Source organism: Canariomyces notabilis (genome assembly GCF_033297395.1).
Source record: "Canariomyces notabilis strain CBS 508.74 unplaced genomic scaffold N656scaffold_2, whole genome shotgun sequence".
NCBI lineage: Eukaryota > Fungi > Ascomycota > Sordariomycetes > Sordariales > Chaetomiaceae > Canariomyces > Canariomyces notabilis.
Window position 1 is genome coordinate 28,282 of NW_027041824.1, and position 21,228 is coordinate 49,509.

At 53.8% G+C, this 21,228-nt stretch overlaps 4 protein-coding genes across 4 annotated transcripts; 1 reads left to right on the forward strand and 3 right to left on the reverse strand.

Annotated features, from left to right (window-relative positions):
• Nucleotides 1–468: 468 nt before the first annotated feature.
• N656DRAFT_701718 (NAD(P)-binding protein) lies at nt 469–1,665 on the forward strand (the record flags this gene model as incomplete). The annotated part of the gene is made up of 3 exons (XM_064810962.1): nt 469–1,092; nt 1,169–1,528; nt 1,597–1,665. The coding sequence occupies 3 exons, from the start codon at nt 469–471 to the stop codon at nt 1,663–1,665; spliced, it is 1,053 nt and encodes a 350-aa protein (XP_064673551.1).
• Nucleotides 1,666–1,788: 123 nt separating this feature from the next.
• Nucleotides 1,789–3,763, reverse strand: N656DRAFT_841509 (uncharacterized protein; the record flags this gene model as incomplete). Its single annotated transcript, XM_064818996.1, has 6 exons — nt 1,789–2,624; nt 2,688–3,062; nt 3,119–3,142; nt 3,209–3,293; nt 3,375–3,543; nt 3,617–3,763. 6 exons carry the CDS (start codon nt 3,761–3,763, stop codon nt 2,018–2,020), a joined length of 1,407 nt encoding a protein of 468 aa, XP_064673552.1. The 3' UTR covers nt 1,789–2,017.
• Nucleotides 3,764–6,355: 2,592 nt separating this feature from the next.
• On the reverse strand, nt 6,356–9,495 carry N656DRAFT_215574 (carbohydrate-binding module family 21 protein). Its single transcript, XM_064808916.1, has 3 exons — nt 9,457–9,495; nt 7,106–9,264; nt 6,356–6,986 (listed from the first exon to the last, which is right to left on the reverse strand). Exons 2-3 carry the CDS (start codon nt 9,068–9,070, stop codon nt 6,510–6,512), a joined length of 2,442 nt encoding a protein of 813 aa, XP_064673553.1. The 5' UTR covers nt 9,071–9,264; nt 9,457–9,495; the 3' UTR covers nt 6,356–6,509.
• A 7,344-nt stretch (nt 9,496–16,839) lies between these two features.
• On the reverse strand, nt 16,840–17,564 carry N656DRAFT_216507 (uncharacterized protein). Its single transcript, XM_064808917.1, has 2 exons — nt 17,088–17,564; nt 16,840–16,938 (listed from the first exon to the last, which is right to left on the reverse strand). Exon 1 carries the CDS (start codon nt 17,481–17,483, stop codon nt 17,193–17,195), a length of 291 nt encoding a protein of 96 aa, XP_064673554.1. The 5' UTR covers nt 17,484–17,564; the 3' UTR covers nt 16,840–16,938; nt 17,088–17,192.
• Nucleotides 17,565–21,228: the final 3,664 nt, after the last annotated feature.

The window sequence follows — 21,228 nt, forward strand, 5'->3', positions numbered from 1 at the left end:
TTTGTTGCAGTGTTTTGGAGGGCAGGGCCGACAAACGGATAGGTACCACAGTACCTCCGTACGGTAAGTCGAGCGATAAAGATTTTAAGGAGAGCAGTACCTCCGTAGTGGGCCCACATCGGCTAGGTAGTCCACTTACACTACAGTAAAAAATCCCGGGCCGGGCCATTGCCAAGAAGCGGCATGATCCGGTTTGTGCCCCGAAACACTGACGTGAACAAGATCAACAAGACACCGTACAACTTCTCAGCACCACATCTCAAAGTCAAAACCACCAACATAACCAAATCCACGACGCATATTGCCATTGCTATTCACCAGTGCGTAGGTAAACAAAACAAAAAATAAAAAAAAGAAAAAAAAAAGAAAAGAAAAATGCAACCTCCAACCACCAAAGACAATGACAATCCCGCCCCAAACTCCAACTCAGCCATCACCCCCCAGGCTCATCTCCCAGTCCCCACAACAATGCGCGCCTGGACAACCACCTGCCTCGGCAGTCCACGACAAGCTCTCTCCTTCCAACCCACCCGCCCCGTCCCTTCCTTACCACCCACCAACCCCCGACTGGTCCTGATCCGGGTAACCCACTCAGCCCTAAACCCAGCCGACCTGGTCCTCTTACACACCGCACCCCCCTGGCTACCCTTCCGCCGGTCACCCGTTCCCGGGCAAGACTTTGTCGGCGAGGTCGTCGCCCTTCCTGCCAACCCCTTGCCTGCCGAGCTGAGGGGATTGCGGGTCGGGGACCGGGTCGGCGGCGCCACTGGGTTGTGGGACGTTGCGCTGGGCAGGGGTTCATTGGCTGAGTACATGGTTATTGATGCGGGTTCGGTGGCGGTTGTGCCTGAGGGGATTGAGTCGAGGCAGGCGGTCGGGCTGATGGGGATTGCCGGCCAGACGGCGGTGGAGATGATCAGGCGTGCTGGGTTTGTACCAGGGGATGGGAAGGTTGCGAGGGTGCTGGTTAATGGGGCGAGTGGAGGGGTGGGCACGGTTCTGGTGCAGGCGTTGAAAGGGATGGGGAAGGAGGTGGTGGCGGTTTGTTCTGCGGCTAATGCTGAGATGGTCAGGGAGCTCGGGGCTGATGAGGTAGGTACCTACCCAGGGCTGGGTTGAGCTCTCGACAAGTGAGTTGGAGCTGATTACCTATGAACGTTGGGTCTAGGTCATTGATTACAAGGTTCATGACCCGTTGGAGAGGCACCTGGCCGCGGAGTTTGGGGAGAAGCAGTTTGATGCTATCCTCGACTGTGTGGGTAACCAGGCGCTGTACGCCCACTCGCCTGGCTATCTGAAACCGGACGGCAAATTCATCAGCATCGTGGGCGGATGGTCGCAGGGGATCATACCCTACGCCAGGAACAAGCTGCTGCCCGTGTTCCTCGGAGGGGTTCCGCGGAGCTTCCACATGTTCCTCCTCAGCGCCTCGGGCGAGACGGCGAAGAAGGCTGCGCAGTGGTTTAAGCAAGGACTGATAAAACAGGTTCCTATCGATTCCGAGTTCCCCTTGGAACAAGGCATTGAGGTACAGTTCCATCCATGCGGGCTGCAAGCGGGTGCAACTCGGAAAGGAGCTGACCTGAGTCTCGGCAGGCATTTGAGAAACTAGCGACTAAGAGGGCCAAGGGCAAGATTATCATCAATGTTGCTGGGACCAGTTAACCATTTTTCACGCTGTACCAAAGAGCAAGAAAGATGGTGGTAGGAATTTGGAAGTTGTACGAGGCCGTTGCCGGGAAACGGCCCCAATTTGTGGACGATTTCGCCATGCGATTGAGGAAACTGCTGGATTGGCTTGATCCTCACGACACCATGATTACTAAATTATTACAGTTAGCAGGAGTGTGATAAACGTATGTGACGCCGCCATGGCCGTCGCTGCGCTGTCTATGACTAGGCTGCGAAGCTTATCCCGCCAGTACTCCGATCAGGTCATTTGTGTTGACGCCAAGCCCCCTGAACGCCGATAGACCAGTAAAAAAGGCATAACCCGAACCAAGCCGACACCACGACACTACCGGTAAGCCTGTCCCCCGTATGAGCCCATCTGCTGGTGCGGGTACTGTTGCGGATGCGGAAAGCCATAGCCTTGACTCTGATCCCATCCTCCCGCTCCTCCACCACCGCCGCCGTACGGAGAGGCACTTGGAGGACTGTACTTGTATTCCGCAGGGGGACTCATTGGATGCGCCATACTGACTGTCTGTGGCGGCGGGCTCCCGGGTGGTGCGTGATATCCCGGCTGGTATGTCATTCCCTGTTGGTAGGGGTCAAACTGGGTGGCGGCCTGCTGCTCCTGTACCCCTTCTGCTGCTTTTGCCTTCTTGTTCCTCCGCCAGCGAAATATGAGGAAGGCGGCGAGGACGCCGATCGAGATGGCTAGCACGCCAGCGCCGACTCCGATCCCGATCGAGGCGCCCGTTGACAGGGGAGGGTTTGAGTCTCCCGAAGTGTTGAACCCCATGGCCCACGCCACGTTGACGACGGCCGAGGTGGGGAGGGCAGAATTCTTGGGGTTTGCGGCCAGGCCTGCGGTTATCTGTGGCGGTGTTGCTCTCTCTTTGAAGGAGCTGAAGCATGGTGTCTGGTAGGCGACCAACCGCGTGAATTTGTAGTAGCCGCTGTCGTTCTTTGTTAGATATCAACGGTCTAAAGTCTGAACTTGCTGGGAAAAATCGACATACTTTGGACAGCACTGCCCAGACACAGAGTAGTAGTCTTGCGGGCATCGCTCGAGGTTGGCCTTTGCGTGGTCCGCAGGGATTGGGAACTGGCCGGGCTCGGCGACACGGCCCGGCGGGGCATCGGTCACTTCGAGAGCCGGCGAGTTGTCCGGCTGAGAAGCGCCGGTGGACACATTCCAGGGACAGCACTGCGGCCGGTCTGCGTTACACCCAACAAAGGCGGCGTAGAACACCATGTCCCCACCGTCCACCAGAGTGTACGAGGTCGATTTGCAGTCTCCGGCCAAGAGCTCCCCTCCGTCGGTGAAACTGGGCTGCACGATTGGCGTAGGAGCTTCGGTGATCGGGGCCGAGGGGGTGACAACAGCGACGGGTCTGTTAAGAACTTGGTTAACCCCTACGAGGAGTGTCAAAGGACGATCGAGACTCACTCCAAGTCAAGAGAAACGGAGGACCTGAGATGAGATGAGTCAGAAAGACGATCTCAACCACTAGCCGCTGCTAATTCTCGTGACACTTACGGCTGAGGAAGCTGTGTCATGACTGCAGCCGGAGGAGTGGTGGGACAAGCAGTCTGATACCAGTTTCGTTCGTAGGCGCCCCAGTCTTCCCATAGTCACGTTCAAAGTCAGCCAACACTGACTGAAGACTCCCCGTCTAAAGCTTTCCTCAAATGCCAGTGCTTACCGCTGCCAACACCAGCCACGGCACCTTGGCACCCTGCTGAGTCGATGGCTGCCGAGACGCAGTCCAGGTATTGTATGCCATTATTGCAGTTGCAGAAAGCGACGTCGTTGCTGGCGAGACAGCTGCCATAGTCGCCGCTCGCGCTGCACGTATCGAATCCGTTGAAATTCTTAGCCGGACAGGGCGCAGGTATTAGTTTGTCGCAGAAACTTGACGCGGTGATAGGGAGCACGACGGCTTACAGAACAGTCTCGTGTCGGACTCGGTGCGCTTGCAGTACTGGTGGTATTGTCGAAGCGGCGTGCCAATCCTCGTAGCGGTGGGACGAAGACGGTCGGCGCTGGCGTTTGCACGGGCAAGACGGCCGGCCTGTACAGGATTGCGGCCATGATGCTAGATCCCACTCCAGATGTGTTTCACCGATCAGAGTATCATCAGGTTGAGGGCGCGAACTGCAGCAACCATCAAGGCAGTATCAACGCCGGTGTCTTTGCATCGTCCTCCGAGGAGGCAAACCCAGGAAATGGAAGAGAAAAACAAAACAGCTAGAGACTGATGCTTCTTTTGTTGTGGTGGCGCTACCCAGGTATTAACGATAACCTATCCACAAGCGCCGTCTTAATCTTGCTTAGGCTTCTCGCTGCCCAAGCCGCGTTTGGCTCAGCCATTCCCGTTTGTCCCCATCAATTGACTCAAAGAGGCTGACAAGCGCAAATGTTCTGTTTCGGGCCAGGACAGACTGTTCTGGCCATTCGGGAGCGGCTGAAAGAACCCTGCCACTATGAGAGTGGTGGCGGAGCCCTGGGGGTTTCTCAGGGTTGGCTGGTTGACGTTTGACAAGCCAGGAATTGTCAGCCTTTTCTGTTGGCCGCGGCATTTTCCGGCCAGCTGTCCACGTCGGCCCAAGCTGCGTGGCCCAGACCGACTAGCAGCAAGTGCATGGTGCGTATGAGGTGCGTCACGGTGTCAAAGGCCAGTCAAAGACGCGTCCAGCTCACTAAGTGACTAAGTACTGTAGCTCGACGCTATCGTGGCGCTATTGGTCCGATAACGAGGGAGACCCGGGGAGTGATAAACGACAATTTCAGTTTGCGTAAGGTCGTTGTCCACTTGACTTGTATATATATGACATTTAACTTGAGCCATGCTGGATCAGGCGATTAAAAAGAGTAAAAAGACAACTGTAGGCACTGCAAGGGAGCGAGAGGTTGTGTGCGAGGTTGGAGTGAGGGCCTAGCCCCACATCCTTGGTTCGGCTGTTGTTTTTTGAGATGGAACCGTGGATCTGGGTCTGACAAGGTTGGCAGGGGCATTTGAGAAATCCGTGCGGTGATCTTGTGCACGGACTCCACAAGATCAACGGCGGGGGAATCTGGGGACTGCCAGTTGTGGTGTGGGTCTGTGGACAGTGGAATCCAACAAAAAAATTGCTGTCGTCAACTTGATGGTTGTCAATATGGACGCATCCGACGGGAGTTGTGTACTTGTTACAAAATATACTCTCAATCTTGAAGCAATCAAGATCTTACCACATCAGTTTGTCCTCCAGGAGGATTATCAAGTACCCGTCAAGTTACAGTATTTCGTGTTGGCCCAGAGTTCTTTCCGGTGAAATGTCTGCTGGCCATACAATACTGGCCTTTTGAAGCTTACACCCAAGCACATCAGCTTGGAACATTCCGGCATGCTAGACATCACAGATAAAGGGATTGAGAACAGGGAGCGGCTGGGGGGATTAGACGAGTCTAGCATCGATGTCTTCGACAGCCACCTTGCCTAAGTATTGCACACATTGACGAGCCGGACTCCTTTCTTGCCTGGATAACCCGATCTCCGGCCGCCATCTCCTTCTTGTTACACCATCAGCAGAATGGCTTCCTGCTCAGGATTGTGTCCTACCGCCGGTGCTACTAGTACCGTAGCCTGTAGGTTTGCTTACAATGTAATTGCATGGCGCACAATATCGGGTGTCAACAGTGGACTTTCCAGTCCCGCCCTCCGTGATCATCCAATCTACATCTCATCAACATTGCGCTCAAGAGAGCAAACACGACGCTAAGTATTCTCAAGTTCAGGAGATTTGCATTTTGACACGCTCTCATGCAACTAAAACTCCGAGACTGTCTTCATTCCGCCAAACGTAATCATTCTCAATAGTATCATTTGCTACCCTATCCTGACAAGCCTAACCGTGTGCTGAACGCTGATCAAACGCCTCGCGATCTCCAGACAATGAACGAGCAGTGATCTTCTGCGTGGCAAGCACATTCTTCGCTAGCGTTCGGATCCATATTGGCAGACCAAGACCCAGCTTGTAGCTATGTCGCAGCTCGTTTCATAGACCAAGTTTCCACGAAGCTGCCATGCATGACGCTAAGCTCATTGGAAAGTGGCATCCTGAATGCTGTGTCCCCTATCCCGAGTAACAACTGCAGACCGTCGTGTTTCGCGTTAGTTGCCTTCACCGACGCCAAGTGCCTGAGCTGTTTAAACTGTTCCTCCATGTCCTGTTCAAGAACATTTCCCCGTCTGTTCTTAAAGAGGAACCGCACCCATACCATAACGTTGAGGCCGTGACCAGTGCTGCTGAAAGCAAGCCCAGTGCAAGCGGCAAGTGGTGATTAAGATGGAAAGCCAAAATGCAGTCCGGAGAGAGAGCATGGATACCAAAAAAACGCCTTTTCCTTTTCATGTCCCGACCTTGTACCACCTGTGCCGAACCCAAAAGGAAAGGGAAAACGAAACCGATAACTGAGTAAGTTCCCAAGCACCTAGACGCCAAGCACACAGAACAACGCGTCTGAAACTGCTGCTCTCGTACTGCCATGATGGAGGAAACGGAGAGGTGATGAAAACAGAAAGATGATATACCACCGTTCAACAACTAGCACGCCAGGAAGATGCTATAATCGAAGGTCCGCAAAAAAGCGCTTGCTAATGCCGAGAAGAAACGAGTATTAGCAACTGCAAATTAGCTTCCCAAAGAATTGACCCTTTGGAGGGCAATGCCGAATGGAAAGTGATGATGTGCAATACGTGTCGAGGCCGTTCAGTTGACATCGCGAGGATGCTTCTGTTTCCGCCTAGCAGGTCATTGCGTCCACATCCCCCTTCCAAGGCTTTCCTTTTTCACTTTCAACCCCTGATCGCTGCCGCAGAATAGGTCTCCGTTCCAGAAAACGGGAAACGATCGTGCAAGTGCTGATATGCATAGTCCTTCGGCGACGAACCGGTCGGTTCGACAAAGGATTTCGGGGAGGGCGAGTGGCCAACGGACTGGCCAGAGACCGGGGACTGAGACAGCCCCGTCAACGGACTTCCAGTCCTCTGTGACGAGAAATGACTGAAAGGAGACTCCGCGGGAGAGCCGCCGATTGCCCTGAGCGGTATATGTTGGAAGTAGGGATTGGGATCGATCGGGTGGAGGGAATGGTGTTGAATGCCGCTGTGTGAGTGATGATAGTTGCCCATTTGGACGGCACTTCCTTCGTAGCTTGCCGTACCGCTGTTCCTCTGGCTTTTTGTTCCGTCGTCGGTGCCGTCAAACCCACCAACTTTAGACGAAGGTCCTTGAGTGGGAACGTCCTGAACGTTCGACGGCTTGGAGCTGAACTGTAGGGAGAAATGTTAGTTCGATACATGCTGGACTGGCCTCAGGTAGCGAGCGCTTGGAACGATTGGATTCGCGGCTGTGGCTCCTGTAAGAGGAAATCTGCTAGGGGGACACATACAAAGCACCATTTACTCACTATTTCCTCGTAAGAGGCAGATGAGAGGGTGGAGGTGGGTGATTCTGCGGCGGGCGCCGCGGTGGGAGCACCAGCTGTGGTTGCGACTGCTTCACGCTTTGTCGCCACACCGGACTGTTCATTGTCTCCTCCATTCGTCGACGGCTCGGGTTCATTCGAGGCGATGGACGGGTTGGATTTAGACGCAGACGCGGCACCGGCCGGGACGATTGTGCTGGATCGTTTCGACGGTTTCATGTACAGGCCATATCTGGCCGTCTGAATAGCGGCGCTGATAGAAGCACTTATGTCGTACCGATTGGCGAATTGCCCGCTGGGGGCAGACAAGCGTTTCGACAGGTTATCGCTTGGGAGGCTGCTAGCGCTCTTGACGCCCTTCAGTCGTAGACCACCCTGTCCCGATTCTCCCAGGTAGTGATGAATGGGCTGGCCGAAATCCAACCGTGGTATGTCGCCAAACGCGTCAGTGCTCACTGGTTTGGACTTGGTCGTCGAGGCATCATCCGAACTTGGGCGCCGATTGCCCTTTGCCCTGGGCAGCCCAGGGCGCGAGGGTGAAACACCGTCCTTCCCATGGTTCCCAGTGGGTTTCTTTTTGAAATCGACCTGGAAATTGATCCCGCCGTTGTTATCCCAGTACTCCTGTCCATTCACCTCATACCGAATGCAAAAGAACAGTGTCTTGGACTCCAGGTTGACGAGGTCCGACAGTTTGATTGCAAAGTTGAATCTGTCTTGCCCGTGAGGGGTATCCGCGGCGGGGATTCCACAGAGGTACTCGGCCGCTACCTCGGATGTTGTCTTCCAATAGTCGAGCGTGAATCTGCACCATACTCGTTTCTGAAAGGCAAGATTGGCTACAGCAACCGACCCAATCAGGCACTTCTGGTCAGTCGACAACCATACCCTCTCCAACCGCACGGGCTGCGCCTTCCGCACGGGCGTCTCGAGGGGAAAGTTCTTCATGATCAATTCCCATTCGTACAAGGGGCGTAATGCCGTTCTCTCATCTCCAGAGAAGGGGTACTCTGTGTCGCTCTCATAGTTATCGACAGGGGAGGAGCCGGCACTGACTGCAAGAGGCTTGTCGAGCTGAAGGAAATGCCGCACTTCCTCGATCTTGGAGTCGAAGTGTACCGCCTTCGCAAACGTCGGCGTGCCCGGCATACTCGACGGTCGCCTTCGAAGCGACGACGGGGCACGGAGAGCGGGCCGAACGAGCTCACCGGACTTTTTTCGTACCATTTGCGGCTTGTACCGCCGCTCTTCGTCAGAATCCTCCTCAGAGCCGGTTACCGAGCTGCTGCATGATAGTGATGTGGAGATATTCGGCTGCGTCGCTGACCGAGTGTGGGAAATCCGCCGGTGGCTCCCTGCAACAAGAGCGTCAAGCGAGCTTGTGCTCAGGCTCTGGTGAAGGCCTTCTGTAATGGTATTTGCCTGCGTCGGAAGGACGAGTAGGTCTCCGGCATCTGTGGCCCCCTTATTGCTGGCATCTCCCACGCTCGGGAAGCGTGGTCTCTGCTGTGGAATTTTACTAACGGCGTCATGCAGCTCGCTAAGGTTCTCGATCTGCCTGCCGCGAGTTTCACCGGAGATCTCGATCGCGTCGTCGTCGTCGTCACTAGCGGGCGGCGTCGTGATTGCGCCCCTCGGCATCCCACGATCGCCCGTGACCGGAGGCGGCGACTGTCGCACACTGACATTGCCAGCCACCATACCTTTCAGGTCTTCAGAGGTCGCCTCAGGCGACAGCTCACTAACGCCAAGTTGCGCAGCTCCCGTCGCTGAAGGTGTCCGCCGATGCCTGCTCAGGTAAGAGGCTGATCGAGGGAGAACAGGTCTCGAGCTAACATTGGGCGGTTGATGAAACGAAGGTCGGCGACTTCCTTCAGGCGTCGGAAGAGCCGACGGAGCGGGCGATCTGTTCGGAGGCGTATATGGCATCTTCCTGCAACCTGTCCTGCCTGCACAGAACGAACCCCACCAAAAGACAAGGACAAGGGGGTGTCGGATACCGAAGAGAAGTATCTCAAAACGAAATCATGGATGGAAGCTCGATCGGTCCGAGGCGGGGAAAAATGTCGTCCGATAAACGCTCTGCCGGGGGAAGAACAATGTCAGCTCTCCCACAATTACAACTAAGGTCTTGGGTTAGAGGTTGGTGGGTTTGTGCACGGAAGAAGAAGAAAGAAATGGGCCGCTAGGGAATAGAGTGGCGGGGAGGGCAAAAAAGCGAACAAGAAAAATAAGGGCAAATGCGGTCTTTGCTTGTGTGGCAACAACCATTGCAAGCTAATCAGTGTTTCTGTGTACTGACTAACACCACTTACCGATCGATTGCTTGCGGAGCAAATGGGAGGAACAGGCAGTGAATGCACCAGGAGAAGTCCCCGAGAGCGCCTTACACTCGGAGGGAGATGTTGATATCAACACCACAATGGCCCTCAATCCCAGCTATATCCCATATCAGCGAGAAACGCCTGGGCGGGGCCACGATCCCGTGGTAGCTTGTCAAATGGAAGAACACTGGGTCCGGGGAGTTTCTAGTGGAGAGGAACGGCAACGGTTGGACTTGAAGAAAGCGGAATGGAGGTGCTTTTGGAGACGGGCTTGAGGGTAGACGTGACGCGATTCCTTCGTACCTGGTTGGTATATACAGTCCACACAAGTCTGCCGGACCGGAAGAGGTGGCGGCGGGACAAGTGCTTGCGGGTAGCCGGACTGCGAGGCTCTTCTCTGCACCGCTGGAGTTGGGAGAAGTGAGGAGAACAAATTGCATGCGCAATTCGTATCAAATGGTCCCTAAGAAGAGTGAGGGAAAGAATAGAAAGGGAAGAAAGAGCAGAAGGAGGCACAGGTGCAGGAGTAAGCGTTGGAAGTAAAGTGACCAAGGAAGGGATGGCGTGAATCGAGTGGGGGACCCGCTTCCTCCAAGCCTGCAGAAGACAAGGATGCGGCGCCCACTGATCGCTTGGTTTTTACGGAAATAGTGGGGCTCGGCGCGGAGTCTGGCCACAGACGCTAACCACCAACTATGCGGTTCCTCCTGCCCACTGCAGTACGGATGTCGGCACCCCCTGCTGTGTGTATCGTACACGGACCTTTGTACACCGTGCGAGCGAGCGAGCGAGCGCTCAAAGTCCGAAGCCTCGAAATCTGCGCCGGGCCGGATCTCTTGATGACCGACACCTCGAGACCGATGCCGGCCAGAGTAATTGACCTGACGCAGTCTGCGCAACTGTGATACATAAAGCACGAGTGACGGATGCGGCGCGAGGCGGTGGCGTTCAGCGCACTGAAACGGTTTATCTACCTGATGGTCTTTCCAAGGTCCATACAGCGCCACACACAGGCGGCAACGACGAGAAGAAGCTCGAAATCCTTTGGCCAAGCATTTGTTCCACTCATGTATTAACATACCAAGACTCGGCTCTCTTACTCTCTTATCTATATAGGTGTAGCACCCAGAGGACGCTCTCCGGCCCTTGTCCACCGGGAACACCGGGTATGCACCGCACATCTGCGATAGGTGTGGAAAGATATTCATGACTAACAGCTCATGTGTTACGGAGTTCGTAGTTACCTGATTACCCTACAGTCGAAGGGCTGGCTGGGCGTATCGATCCGAGGCGCTCGTCAGAATCCTCGACGATGTGGCATTGTTTTTCCTATCTGCCATTGTATACAAAGGACTAACTGCGCGACTCGAGCAAGGTGAGGTCGCTCCGATCAACTGATGAGGCTTGCAGGGGCTTGCATCAGGTTCTCCTCCTGCTGACTGGGGCATGGTTTCTCGGCAGCAGCAATGACGTCAACAAGGCGCTGCAGCCACTGGGAGCCCGGTCCAAGAGACGGCTTGTGCTTGAACGGTGAAATACGACCTGGCATGAATGTTCTCCATCCTTGTATTGTACAGTACAAAATTCCTTACGGTATCCGTCGTCCCTGCCTCGATTGGCGACTTCACTTGATGAAGCTCTGGCAAACTGTAGACCAAGATCCAGCTATAGTTTGAATTACAGTAACAACCAACGATGTAGTTACAGCTCTCCATACTAAATGATGGATTGCGCTTCGTTTCTCTGATTACCTTGTGTACGTCGAAAGTCGAAACCAGCCCAAGGTCATTAAGGTATTACAAAACACAGCAAAGTGCCCAGCACCCGCAAAATATTTTTAGCGGACCTTGAGGTTGCCAGGGGCCAATCGACCAGTCAGCACCGACCAAACCAATCGCTGCCCTAAATGTGCCTCCCCCTGCACATTACATGTCTGGGTGAGCAAAACTTGAGTCCGCGACAGGGCAGCCGTCAACTTTGTCTTATATGGCCTGCTGAATAACGGATCTCGATATCCGTACTTCTCTCATCATCTCGACTCAGGCGCGACATTGAGGTTTAGTTCTCTTGACGCAGCGACGCAGTGGAACCCCTGAACAATTGTGTTCCTCTGGTTCTGCTTCTTCTCTGAGCCTAACAGTGCTAAAATAGGTTGGCCAATATGTTAGTAACTGTTCAACAGTTCAGGTCAGCCAGGCAAAGGTCCGAGTACTGTTGCAAAGGTCTGGCCAGGACTTTAGACGATCCAAGCGGAACCCCCACCCCACACCGACAACCGCTTTTGATGACTACGCCGCCGTCCGACCGTTCAAGCGTTCGACTACGGAGGTAACTTAGCTCTCTGCGATGTCCATTCTCACTGGCCAGCCTCATGTCCTGCTGCGGCTAGGCCAATGATTGGGAAAAGATTCTCAGTCCGTACATACACATGGGGAGGCCCTTCGTGTCGAAACTCGCACTGGCCCCTTTCTCAACTCGCACGCCTGGAAACCAAGCATTACAGTACTTCACTGTGTAGTCGCGACTCGCGTCGTAACATTAATTAAGTATGTACGAGGCTACGGAGGTAGTAGTGCTACCATATCTGATCGTCTCCTTTCAGCACTCATGGATACGCCCTGATTTGTTCTCGTCGACTGTCAACGGCTTGCTCTTTACTGGTCTCCACCACTGCCGCTAGAGCTAACTTAGCGCTTGGTGCAATCAAGGCCGCTGTCGTGCTTGGGGCAAACCCAGCCCCCTGGCGCGCACTAACGTCTCACCAAACAAACCATTAGCCAAGCCCTCAGGAAGACGCAGGGAAGCTGCTTGGGGCTCATGGTGTGCTTGTCCCAATCTGTGCGTGGTGGAGAATCATCATTTCCGCGGGGCTCTGTGATACAGATAGTGATGGCCTCACTTGTCAGACACAAACCGTATCTTTTGGGCTTGATACATACCTTAAACACTCCGGTCCGGCGCCGGCTGCGATATTCGGACGAAAATAGTCTTATGTATATCTGAGTTCGAGGCGGCTCTAGCCGTACCTAGATCCAGCTCCAACTCGCCGGCCGTGCCTCCCTGACGGCTCAGGATGTCAAGGTAATGGAACCCTCAAACGGGCTTACTAAGGTAGGCCCGCGCCGGGCTGTCCGGGGGCGCACCGGAACCGGATGTCCAAAATGCACGGACACGGCGATGTCTGGTATTCCGTGATTACCTACGCTGTACGGATAATTAGGCCTGATTCATGACGCCAATGCAAACCGACTTTTATTGATCCAACTTCCCAGATTGATCCTTACGGTCGCATTACGCTATCATTGTTCGAGCCTTGAATAGACAAAGATCGCTTGCCATTTTTACAGATTCCATCGCCCCGCTCGGCGCCCTCGAGGTGCCTTATTACGGAGTACGAACCTTGACGGTTAGCGGCGGATGGCCAACGTACGACGACGGTACATGATGTAGGGTCCGATCTTCGCTCTGTGCGTCAAATACGAGTACTAATAAACTTGTTGGGAAGTCCGACAAACTGTAAGCCATCAGCCGCAGCTTTGGTACACGATGATGAGGCTTGCTACACAGCGAAAAATTTTGTTGGACCGTTGTCATTGTCGAACCCTAAGGTGTGGCGATCCCCCACAGACTCACCAAACCCCCACACAGACCCAGCCCACTCCTCCGTACTGTACAGCCCGCGTTGAAACATTGAAAATTGAAACCATCAGAGTGTGCGGGTGGAATCGTGACTTGAAGCAAGCTTCCCTCTGCGGTCCCTGCTCTATAGATCGTATGTACTGTACAGTCATCCATCCGAACATATTTGCACCTGCCGTTATGTGATGATTGCTGACCTGCTCTGTAACGTCTGAGGTGTGACTCCAAAGATAAGTTCCCGATAGCAACGACTGATTGACTTTGATCAGTGCTCCCAAAGCAAATTTTCAATGTCTTGCGTTATTGGGCAAAGAGATTGCCTGCCGCCGGTGCAGAGATTTGTGGTTCCACAATCTGACAGCTTATCAATGCAATTGACCAATGAGCATGCTTTGCCCACACGTGCGGCATCTGCTTGTCAACGGCTTTCAACTGTTGCGACAGCGCGACCCAAAACAGTATCAATTCACCGAGCGCCACACAGTGTTTTGCGATCCGCGCGCGGCTCGCGAGAGTGCCGACCGCATTTTTAAGACACCACACACTCGAAGTGCGGCGACGGATGTCCATCTTGTCAAGAGGCATTCTGCAGCCGTATGTAGACTAATCAGGTATACAACCGTGAGATCGATTCCATCTACTGACGATATGTACGAAGTACGGATACCCTCGCCTGGAATCCCGGAGCACGTCTGGAGAGCGCAGGGTATGGAATCAGAAAAGTGTGCCACAATAACGCCTACCTTTAAAATCCGCCGACATCAGAAGTTCAACAGTTTTCGATCCTAGGCCTACCACCCATCAGCTTACCGGACCCCGAGAGACTGGGCGAGTTCTCTGCTATTGGCTACCTCCATCGCCGCAACGCAGCTTTTTGCTAGCCACTGAGTTTTGTCGGATGGTAGCGATGGATGGATATCTCAGGCCCTGCTCCACAACAAGAATTGCTGACCCGTCGGAAGTTGCCTCGTCGGAAGATGTAGACGCCAAGGGTTATCCACCTCGAGCCGCAGCCCCCGATGGATCACAACAGGCACGCATACGGATGCATGGAAAGGTAGCATTGGCAGATGGGGCCACTCAACTCTTGCTTCCCCTGGCTGGACTCGCTTGTCCGCTCCTGAGAGTTGCCTCGCGCCCGCACACAACCGTGGTTGAAAAGCTACAAGTTTGGGGCATCCACTGGTGTCGCCCACAAAACCAAAATTCCAAAACTCCCAGGTTCGGAATCCTGGGTGCGACAATCAGGGTCACGGACAAAGGACCAAGAACAGCTGCAGGGCGGGGAGGTCGAGCGTTCAGGGTCAGGGTTTTCAGCCTGGGGCTTCTTCCAATTCGCGATGCTCCATCCTGTCCAGCTTTTGACGAGCTTCGACCTTGCCGGTGTGGGCGCCATGGTATGGGATTTGGAGCAAAGCATGGTGGGATTTCGCGATATCGATCAAAGGGCGGGATGGTGAAACCACGTCCCGGTCAGAGCTGCATCTGTGAGCAATACAACCGTAATCTCCGTCAAAATGCAGTGCTCTGCCGCTTCTTTCCATATAATAGTGCGCTTAGCTATCCGTATACAGGAGCTTTTGCCGGCCATGGTTTTGTCGTGCCTTGGTGGTGGTGGTGGGACGGCGAGACCCCGCTCAGAAGCCTTCCTTGATAGGCAAAGATCGGTGCAGGTGCATCCAAGTCTCCTCCGACTCCCCGTCCACCGCAGCGCTCCGCTCCGAGCGGAGGGTTTCGAGGGCTTGGTTGCAAGGGGCATTCCAAGTTTTCTTCAACAAACGACGAAGCATCCGCCCAAAGATGACCCCTGAAATGCAGCAATATTACTGACATCGCAGTGTCCTAGTGTAGGCCTGCGGCGGCTTTCTTCCTGGGAGACTGCACGGATGCAGAACCACACAGCTACCTTCCCCAAGCCGATATGACATCTCGAGCCTTGGCCGGGACACGCGTATAAGGGCAGCCATCATGGCAGAACCTGTCGGGCTCTTTGTTGAGCGACCAGGGCGGAATCCTGTCTTCTTTTGGTCGTTGTTACCTTGCTGGATGCCCGCAGCTGACCGAGAAGACGGCAGCATCAGGCCAGGCTTCCTTTTCCCGCATTAGGGAAAAATCTCAGGCCATTAAGTAACGGAGTACGGATATTGTAGGCTCATTGAGCTCGCGTCTAATCAGTCGATGTGCTGGTATATGGCAGATGAGACTGCGGAAGGAACCTCCCTTGCCGGCACAGTTCTGCATCCTTGGTACTGCTGGATGCAGCAGGGTTTTTGAGGCCGACTCGGTGCTGGTTTATCTGGAGTTTTGAGGCCATCCAAATCGAGCTGATGAGAGGCTTGAGTGCTGATGAGTCCAAGCTCCAAGCCTGCGCGCCAAGAATTTAGGAAACCCATCATTCTGGGAGTGATGAGACCCTCGCCCAATCGGGCTTAGGTTGATCTTCAGGGCGAGGCCAGTGCTCTACCCCGCTTAACCACCTCCTCTTCTTGATGACGTCTTTTCGGTCAGCACATTCCTGCGTTCTGGCTAACAATTGGGGAACTCGACGTGTCGGTGTTGGCTCGTTGCCTAGGTGGAATTTACTGACAACATCTTGAAGGGAGATAAAGATCACCCGAGTCACGCGGTCAAGCAGTCAAACAGCTCAGGAATTTACTGTATTGTACCCGGCTGGATCTCCGTTGTCAAGGGGCCAAGTTAGTGGTCTCGAAGCAACGCTCACGGCGATCCCGCAAACTGGTGGTAACGCACTTCGTCCCTTGGAAGTCTCCCACTGTTACCCATTGGCCCTGCCCATAGAGACTTTGTTAGCTATAGTGTCCAAGTCGCTTGCTCCGCGATCCAACTCAAGCTGCAGTGCCTGTTCGGCTTGTCGATCTCCCGCTCATGACCATCGCCAATCTTAGTTTACACTCTCGGGAGGTTCACTTGTTACCTCGAGTCGAGACACAGCTAAACGGTACGGAGTGCGGTACACTGTAAACCAGAGTCGACCAGACTCGCGCGACATCACATCACATACTGATACAACAGTTTTCTGTGTCCACGGCATGCTTTCTGTCCAACGACTCTGTAATTCACGCTACGGCTTGGTACTGACCGGTGCGTAGAGACACAACGACTGGCCAGAAATCATGTTCCATGCCACGCCATTCACTCGCATGTCTTCAAGGGCAGGTGATCTGGCACCGATCTCGCATCCTTACTGGGAGACACCAGGGTGCACGATTGTCGAATCGATTCTGCGTCCAAGTGCCACACTTCCTCAATCCCTCACCGACTTCATACCGAGTCTGTCATTGTATACCTCTGTATGGGAGAACGAGAACAATTTTTTTCCGCCCCCTTCCTAGCGCCTTTTCTACATGCATGACAATTTATCGCAATCCAAGGCTTCATAAGCCCCTCATATGCATGATACGAAGGCAGCCAATTGCACCGGCCAGTGGTGAGATTGGCTTGGGTTAGCTTCCCAGGCGGCGAAAAAAACCTGAGTTTGGCCAGAGTAGCGGTGTAATTTCTGCTCAATCCTCTTCCGAGTCATCCTTCGAGTTCTCCCAAAGGCCAAGATTGTTCCACTGACATGCGTTCTTCCCTTGGCTCTACACTAGCCAGGCGACTCCATCAAACCGCACCCGCGCAGTCCCTTTTGTCCTTGGTTCGACGGGGGCGGCTAGTTGCCGGGCCGTTATACGTCCATTCCCGCATGTCGATACCCGGAGCATGGTGAGGAAGGAGCCTGAAGCCCAAATACAGTTGAGATGGACCCACAACGGCGGGGGTCCGGCGAGGGTGGCCAGTGCTTTACCTCAGCGCAGTGATCAAACCACAATGCTGGGCACAGATCAGCGTTCAGCCCTGCAAACTTCGATCGCTCCAAACAAGCGGGGAATTTCTGATCTCCATGTCGAGAAGGCACTGAATGACTGAGCGCAATCTCTAACATTGCTCTCATCTGAGTGAATGATTTGCGGTTAACATACAGACTTCATGCCTTGCTTTCGTCTTGCTAAATTTATCCTTGCCTACATTCTTGCCTTTGCTCTAGCTTCATTTTGTTTTGTTTTAGCCATCAGCCACCCCACCCCTCAGATCGTCGAGGCGTATCGCCATGGCTGCTGTGTCTGCAGACACCAGTGAAGGGCTTGTGCATACAGCAGTGAAGAGTTGGTGTTGTTATCAAAGCAGAAACGACACCCCGCAATGTGGTTTCTGCTGAGGCACGTCGCACAGCTGATAGCGAAGATGCAGTCATCCTCTTTTGTGTGTCGAAGAATTGGCATCAGCCATCCTATGGCGACGCCCAGTGTGCTCTGAGCAATGACTGCCTTCCGTCGCACCCGACGTCGTACGTGCACTGAGCGGCTAAGATGATACATAGGTAACTCAAGAGCTCGAAATTAGGTCTTGGTGCTTTGCGATGTTAACAGTTGCATAGGAGGTAGGAGAAGGACATGGAACATCGGGTTTCCAACACGCTTCCAGACCCTTAGTCCATCGACTGACGCGTTAACTATGGCCCCTCCTGTGGCATGAGAGGCTCATCTGATGAGGTGAGCCAGCCATTTCGTTGCTGTACCGAGTTCACCGGGATCTGCAGCATTCTTGTCTCGCTCGTGCTGTGTAGCCTCCTCCAGCGCACGAATCATCTTGGATGTTACCTTCATAGCGGAGCTTGTCACGGCATTAACTGATGCAACTAACGTAGTGTAGCTAGGCTTAGAGCAGAGGCTCCAATGGGTCTCAACCCCTTTTAAACCACCCCGCCCCCTCCTCAATGGGACGCCCACAGCTGCGACATACAGTACATACAGCGATGGACCAGACCGAGAAGCCAAAGTGGGTTCAAGCATTACTGTGTACATTTGTGAATCAGCTCTGTCGCAACGACAAATCTCGCAGCTGAGCCAACGGTTGATGCTTAGCGCAAAGCCCACGCCCTTGAAGCTGTTCATGCACGACCAGAGCTCAAAATCTTCAAAAACCGCCGCCACCAACGCCAGGAAGGGTTGGCGCTGAAGGATTTTTTTTATTTTTATTATTATTATTATTTGATGGCTTGGGTTCCCGGTAGTGGTTTAGGCAAGGAGACCCAATACACGCTCGCTCCATGGTGGCGATAGTGCCAATGGAATTAGTCAATACGAGATAGCGTCTGTCTTGAACCGTGAAGACTACCTGTAGCTAATAGATCCCAACAAGAATTGCTAACAGCATCAGCACGAAGTGAATTGTAAAGTAATCATTACTACTGTATGCAGGCCGCAATCTGCGATCCCAGCATGTCGACCGCGATGCACTGCCAACTACGGTATAGGCTTTGGCGAAGCTTGGGTCTGTGCCGAACAACCGGATCTCGTCTCAGGAGGTGCAGCATTGCCCAGTGGTTAACGTTATCCAATTTTTACGCTTTTGTACTTTTGCATGTTAGGGACGATATTGGCATGATCTGATACTGTAAGTGTACAATAGAGGTATGCATCTCGGCGGCGCGCCGAGGGCCTCGACCCGCACCTTGCACACCCCCGGGCCTTCAGGTGAGGGGCTCTGGGTTGGAAAAATAAATATACTGCAAGCAAGTGCTTATCAGTTTCTGGCCGATCGATCGGATGTCGGATTGTTGCTTACGATTCGTCAAACTTGCACGACATGAGTCTCGCCAATCAGACCGTGTCTGGCCAGTATGTCCATTGTCCAGTACCACAGGATATGCGTTGCCTGGTTGAACGGCGTTGGATTGTCCGACCGCGGCCGGCCCGTCCGCAAGTACCGTTCCGACTCGTCCGGCCGAGACGGAACGGGCGGGTGATGGCCGCTTCAGATTACAAGATCTTCAGGAACGGGGCAAATCACTTGTCGACTTGAACGAACATGATAACTTGTGAAGTAATAGTTTTGCAACTGGGCTGATGGCTGAGCAATCATTGTAGCAGCGATCCAAATTACGCAGAGGGCAAGTGCAACCTTTGCTTGCAACGGACCCGATAACCTCCTCCCTACTTCCCCCTTACCTGATTGAGATTCCTGCACGCCCAACTAAACCAACCTAATGCATCGTCTTTTGCCAGCCGGAAGACGCACATTTTCGATACCCACATGAGACGACGAAAGACGCAGGCTAACCGCACTGCAGACGTGCAGCAACACGCAACGGCCTCAGGCCTGCAGGCGTCCATGCAGCAGTGAGTGCAGTCGGTTGCAACAGCAGAGCTTCAAATTGCACGTTCGTCTGGCTTTGCAACGCTGTTTGGCGCCTGTGCTTGCGAAGTGGTCGGGCCAATGATCGAGATTCGTCGGCGAGACGCACATTCCACACATATACATATGCACACCATCGAGGGGGGGCTGCAGGGCATTTTATTTATTTATTGCTACCTTTACTGTATCTTGGTCGTTCGTCCTGATTATTATCCTCCATTCACGTTCCGTACCACTCAACTGCCCATCTGCGGCTACTAACACTCCATACAATAGAGTCTTGTTTGCCCCATACCGTCCAGTCCAATACGGTGCATGCTCGTATCATTATGTACGGGTCTACGTTGTGTGTGATTTCACCGATGGGCCGCCGCGGGCATGATGGGCGTACTGCCATGCATTGCCTCTTGCAGCCGGTGAGGTGCAGCAAATCCCTGAGCGTGAGGCCATGCTGTCCTCCGAAGACTGAAGCAAGCCTGAGTTCGTCCACCAACTTGGTTCTGCCTGCCGGAAGATAGGTACAAGCGCCTCTATCTGCCTTGGTATATGAGGTGGTTCGTGATGGTGTTGAAGGTGTCCCCAGTTGATGTTCAAGCTCTACATTGCTGGCTTAGCGGTGGCAGTCGTCTAACGACGAAGCCGACATGTCTCGAACGCGATTATAGGGGTACCGGTATCTGTGTAGGTAGGTATTCAGGGTAGCTGGAAGGGTTCCCCCTCCCAGCCGATCCTCCAACAGCCGATGCTCTGTGAGACTGTTCAAAGTTAGTAACCACTGGGGATGCGGATAACGCTCCACGTGTGGTAGACACACCCTCACCCAGAGCTGCCTCACACCCCACCTCCATTGCGGCGATAAACCCGTGTCCAATCACGCCTCGATCGGAGCATATTGTGTAATGCAGAGCTTCCCCTCCGCTCGACTATCGACTGGTCGTATCAGATCTCATAAAGAGTACTATTAGCGACCTTTCAAGTTCAACTGTCTTGAGGCGTAGTATTCACACACCACCATAGGCCCGCATAGGTATATTTTCATACTGTCCTCAACGGCTAGCGAGTAGTCCATCCGGTCTCCAGGCGCGCGGCACATCCGACGATGCGAGGCCGCTTTCATAATTCATTTAATATAGGCAACTACCCCGATCGGGTCGGCAACTTCAGGGGGGCCGTGAATATCCGGAGACCGTTATCCACCACTATCGTGTTGATGTCTGTAACCGATGTCTCCGAGAAACCATGAATAGGTAGCCGATAGATGGGCAAAGCTTGCATGTTCCACTGCGGCAATCCGGTCTCAGGGTCCAAGGGTCCTTACACCAGGACGACGATGGGCTCGGGGGCTCGGGAGGTCTTGAGCACCCCTGACCCAGACCACCGGGATGTGTCGGCTTCTTCCCCCGAAATTTGGTCTTCTCGTCCAAATCCTGATGGGTTGGGATCGTAAACATGTTGTGGCCCCTCTCCGTGGTCACCTTCCATGTTGGTGACTGTGCTGTAGTAATGTTGGTGTTGCCCCTTTGACCGACTGGAGCCCGCCTATCCCCATCTTGGATGTCAACGCATAAGAGTGCATAGACCGAGATGCTCTCCGATACCTCCATGGCTTATGTATGTTGATCGTGATTGGCCACCCATTAGAGGCGGAGGGGACATACTAATGAAAGACTAGGCAATGGAGGGTCCTGAAGATATTCAGATGCCCCCTTAACAGCCACATAGCTTACAGCGAGGTGTAACAAGCTCGCCGCGCGAATGTTCTGGCCCACCGTCGACCCAACCTCGATATGGTGGGGAGTGCATCGGGCTGATACTTGCGTGACGGGCCGTATGAGCTCGACATCACTTGCTGGTGGGCCACTCCGACCCTTCGGCTTGAAACTCGCTGGGGAGAGCGTTATGCGGGTAGGGACCTGGACTAACATG

Excerpts from the sequence above, each read along its gene's own strand:
- N656DRAFT_215574 (XM_064808916.1), bottom strand. The coding sequence starts at position 9,070 with ATGCCATATACGCCTCCGAACAGATCGCCCGCTCCGTCGGCTCTTCCG. Across the intron at positions 6,987-7,105 it reads TAGTGAGTAAATGGTGCTTT|TTCAGCTCCAAGCCGTCGAA; the intron begins GTATGTGTCCCC and ends TTCTCCCTACAG.
- N656DRAFT_216507 (XM_064808917.1), bottom strand. The coding sequence starts at position 17,483 with ATGTATCATCTTAGCCGCTCAGTGCACGTACGACGTCGGGTGCGACGG.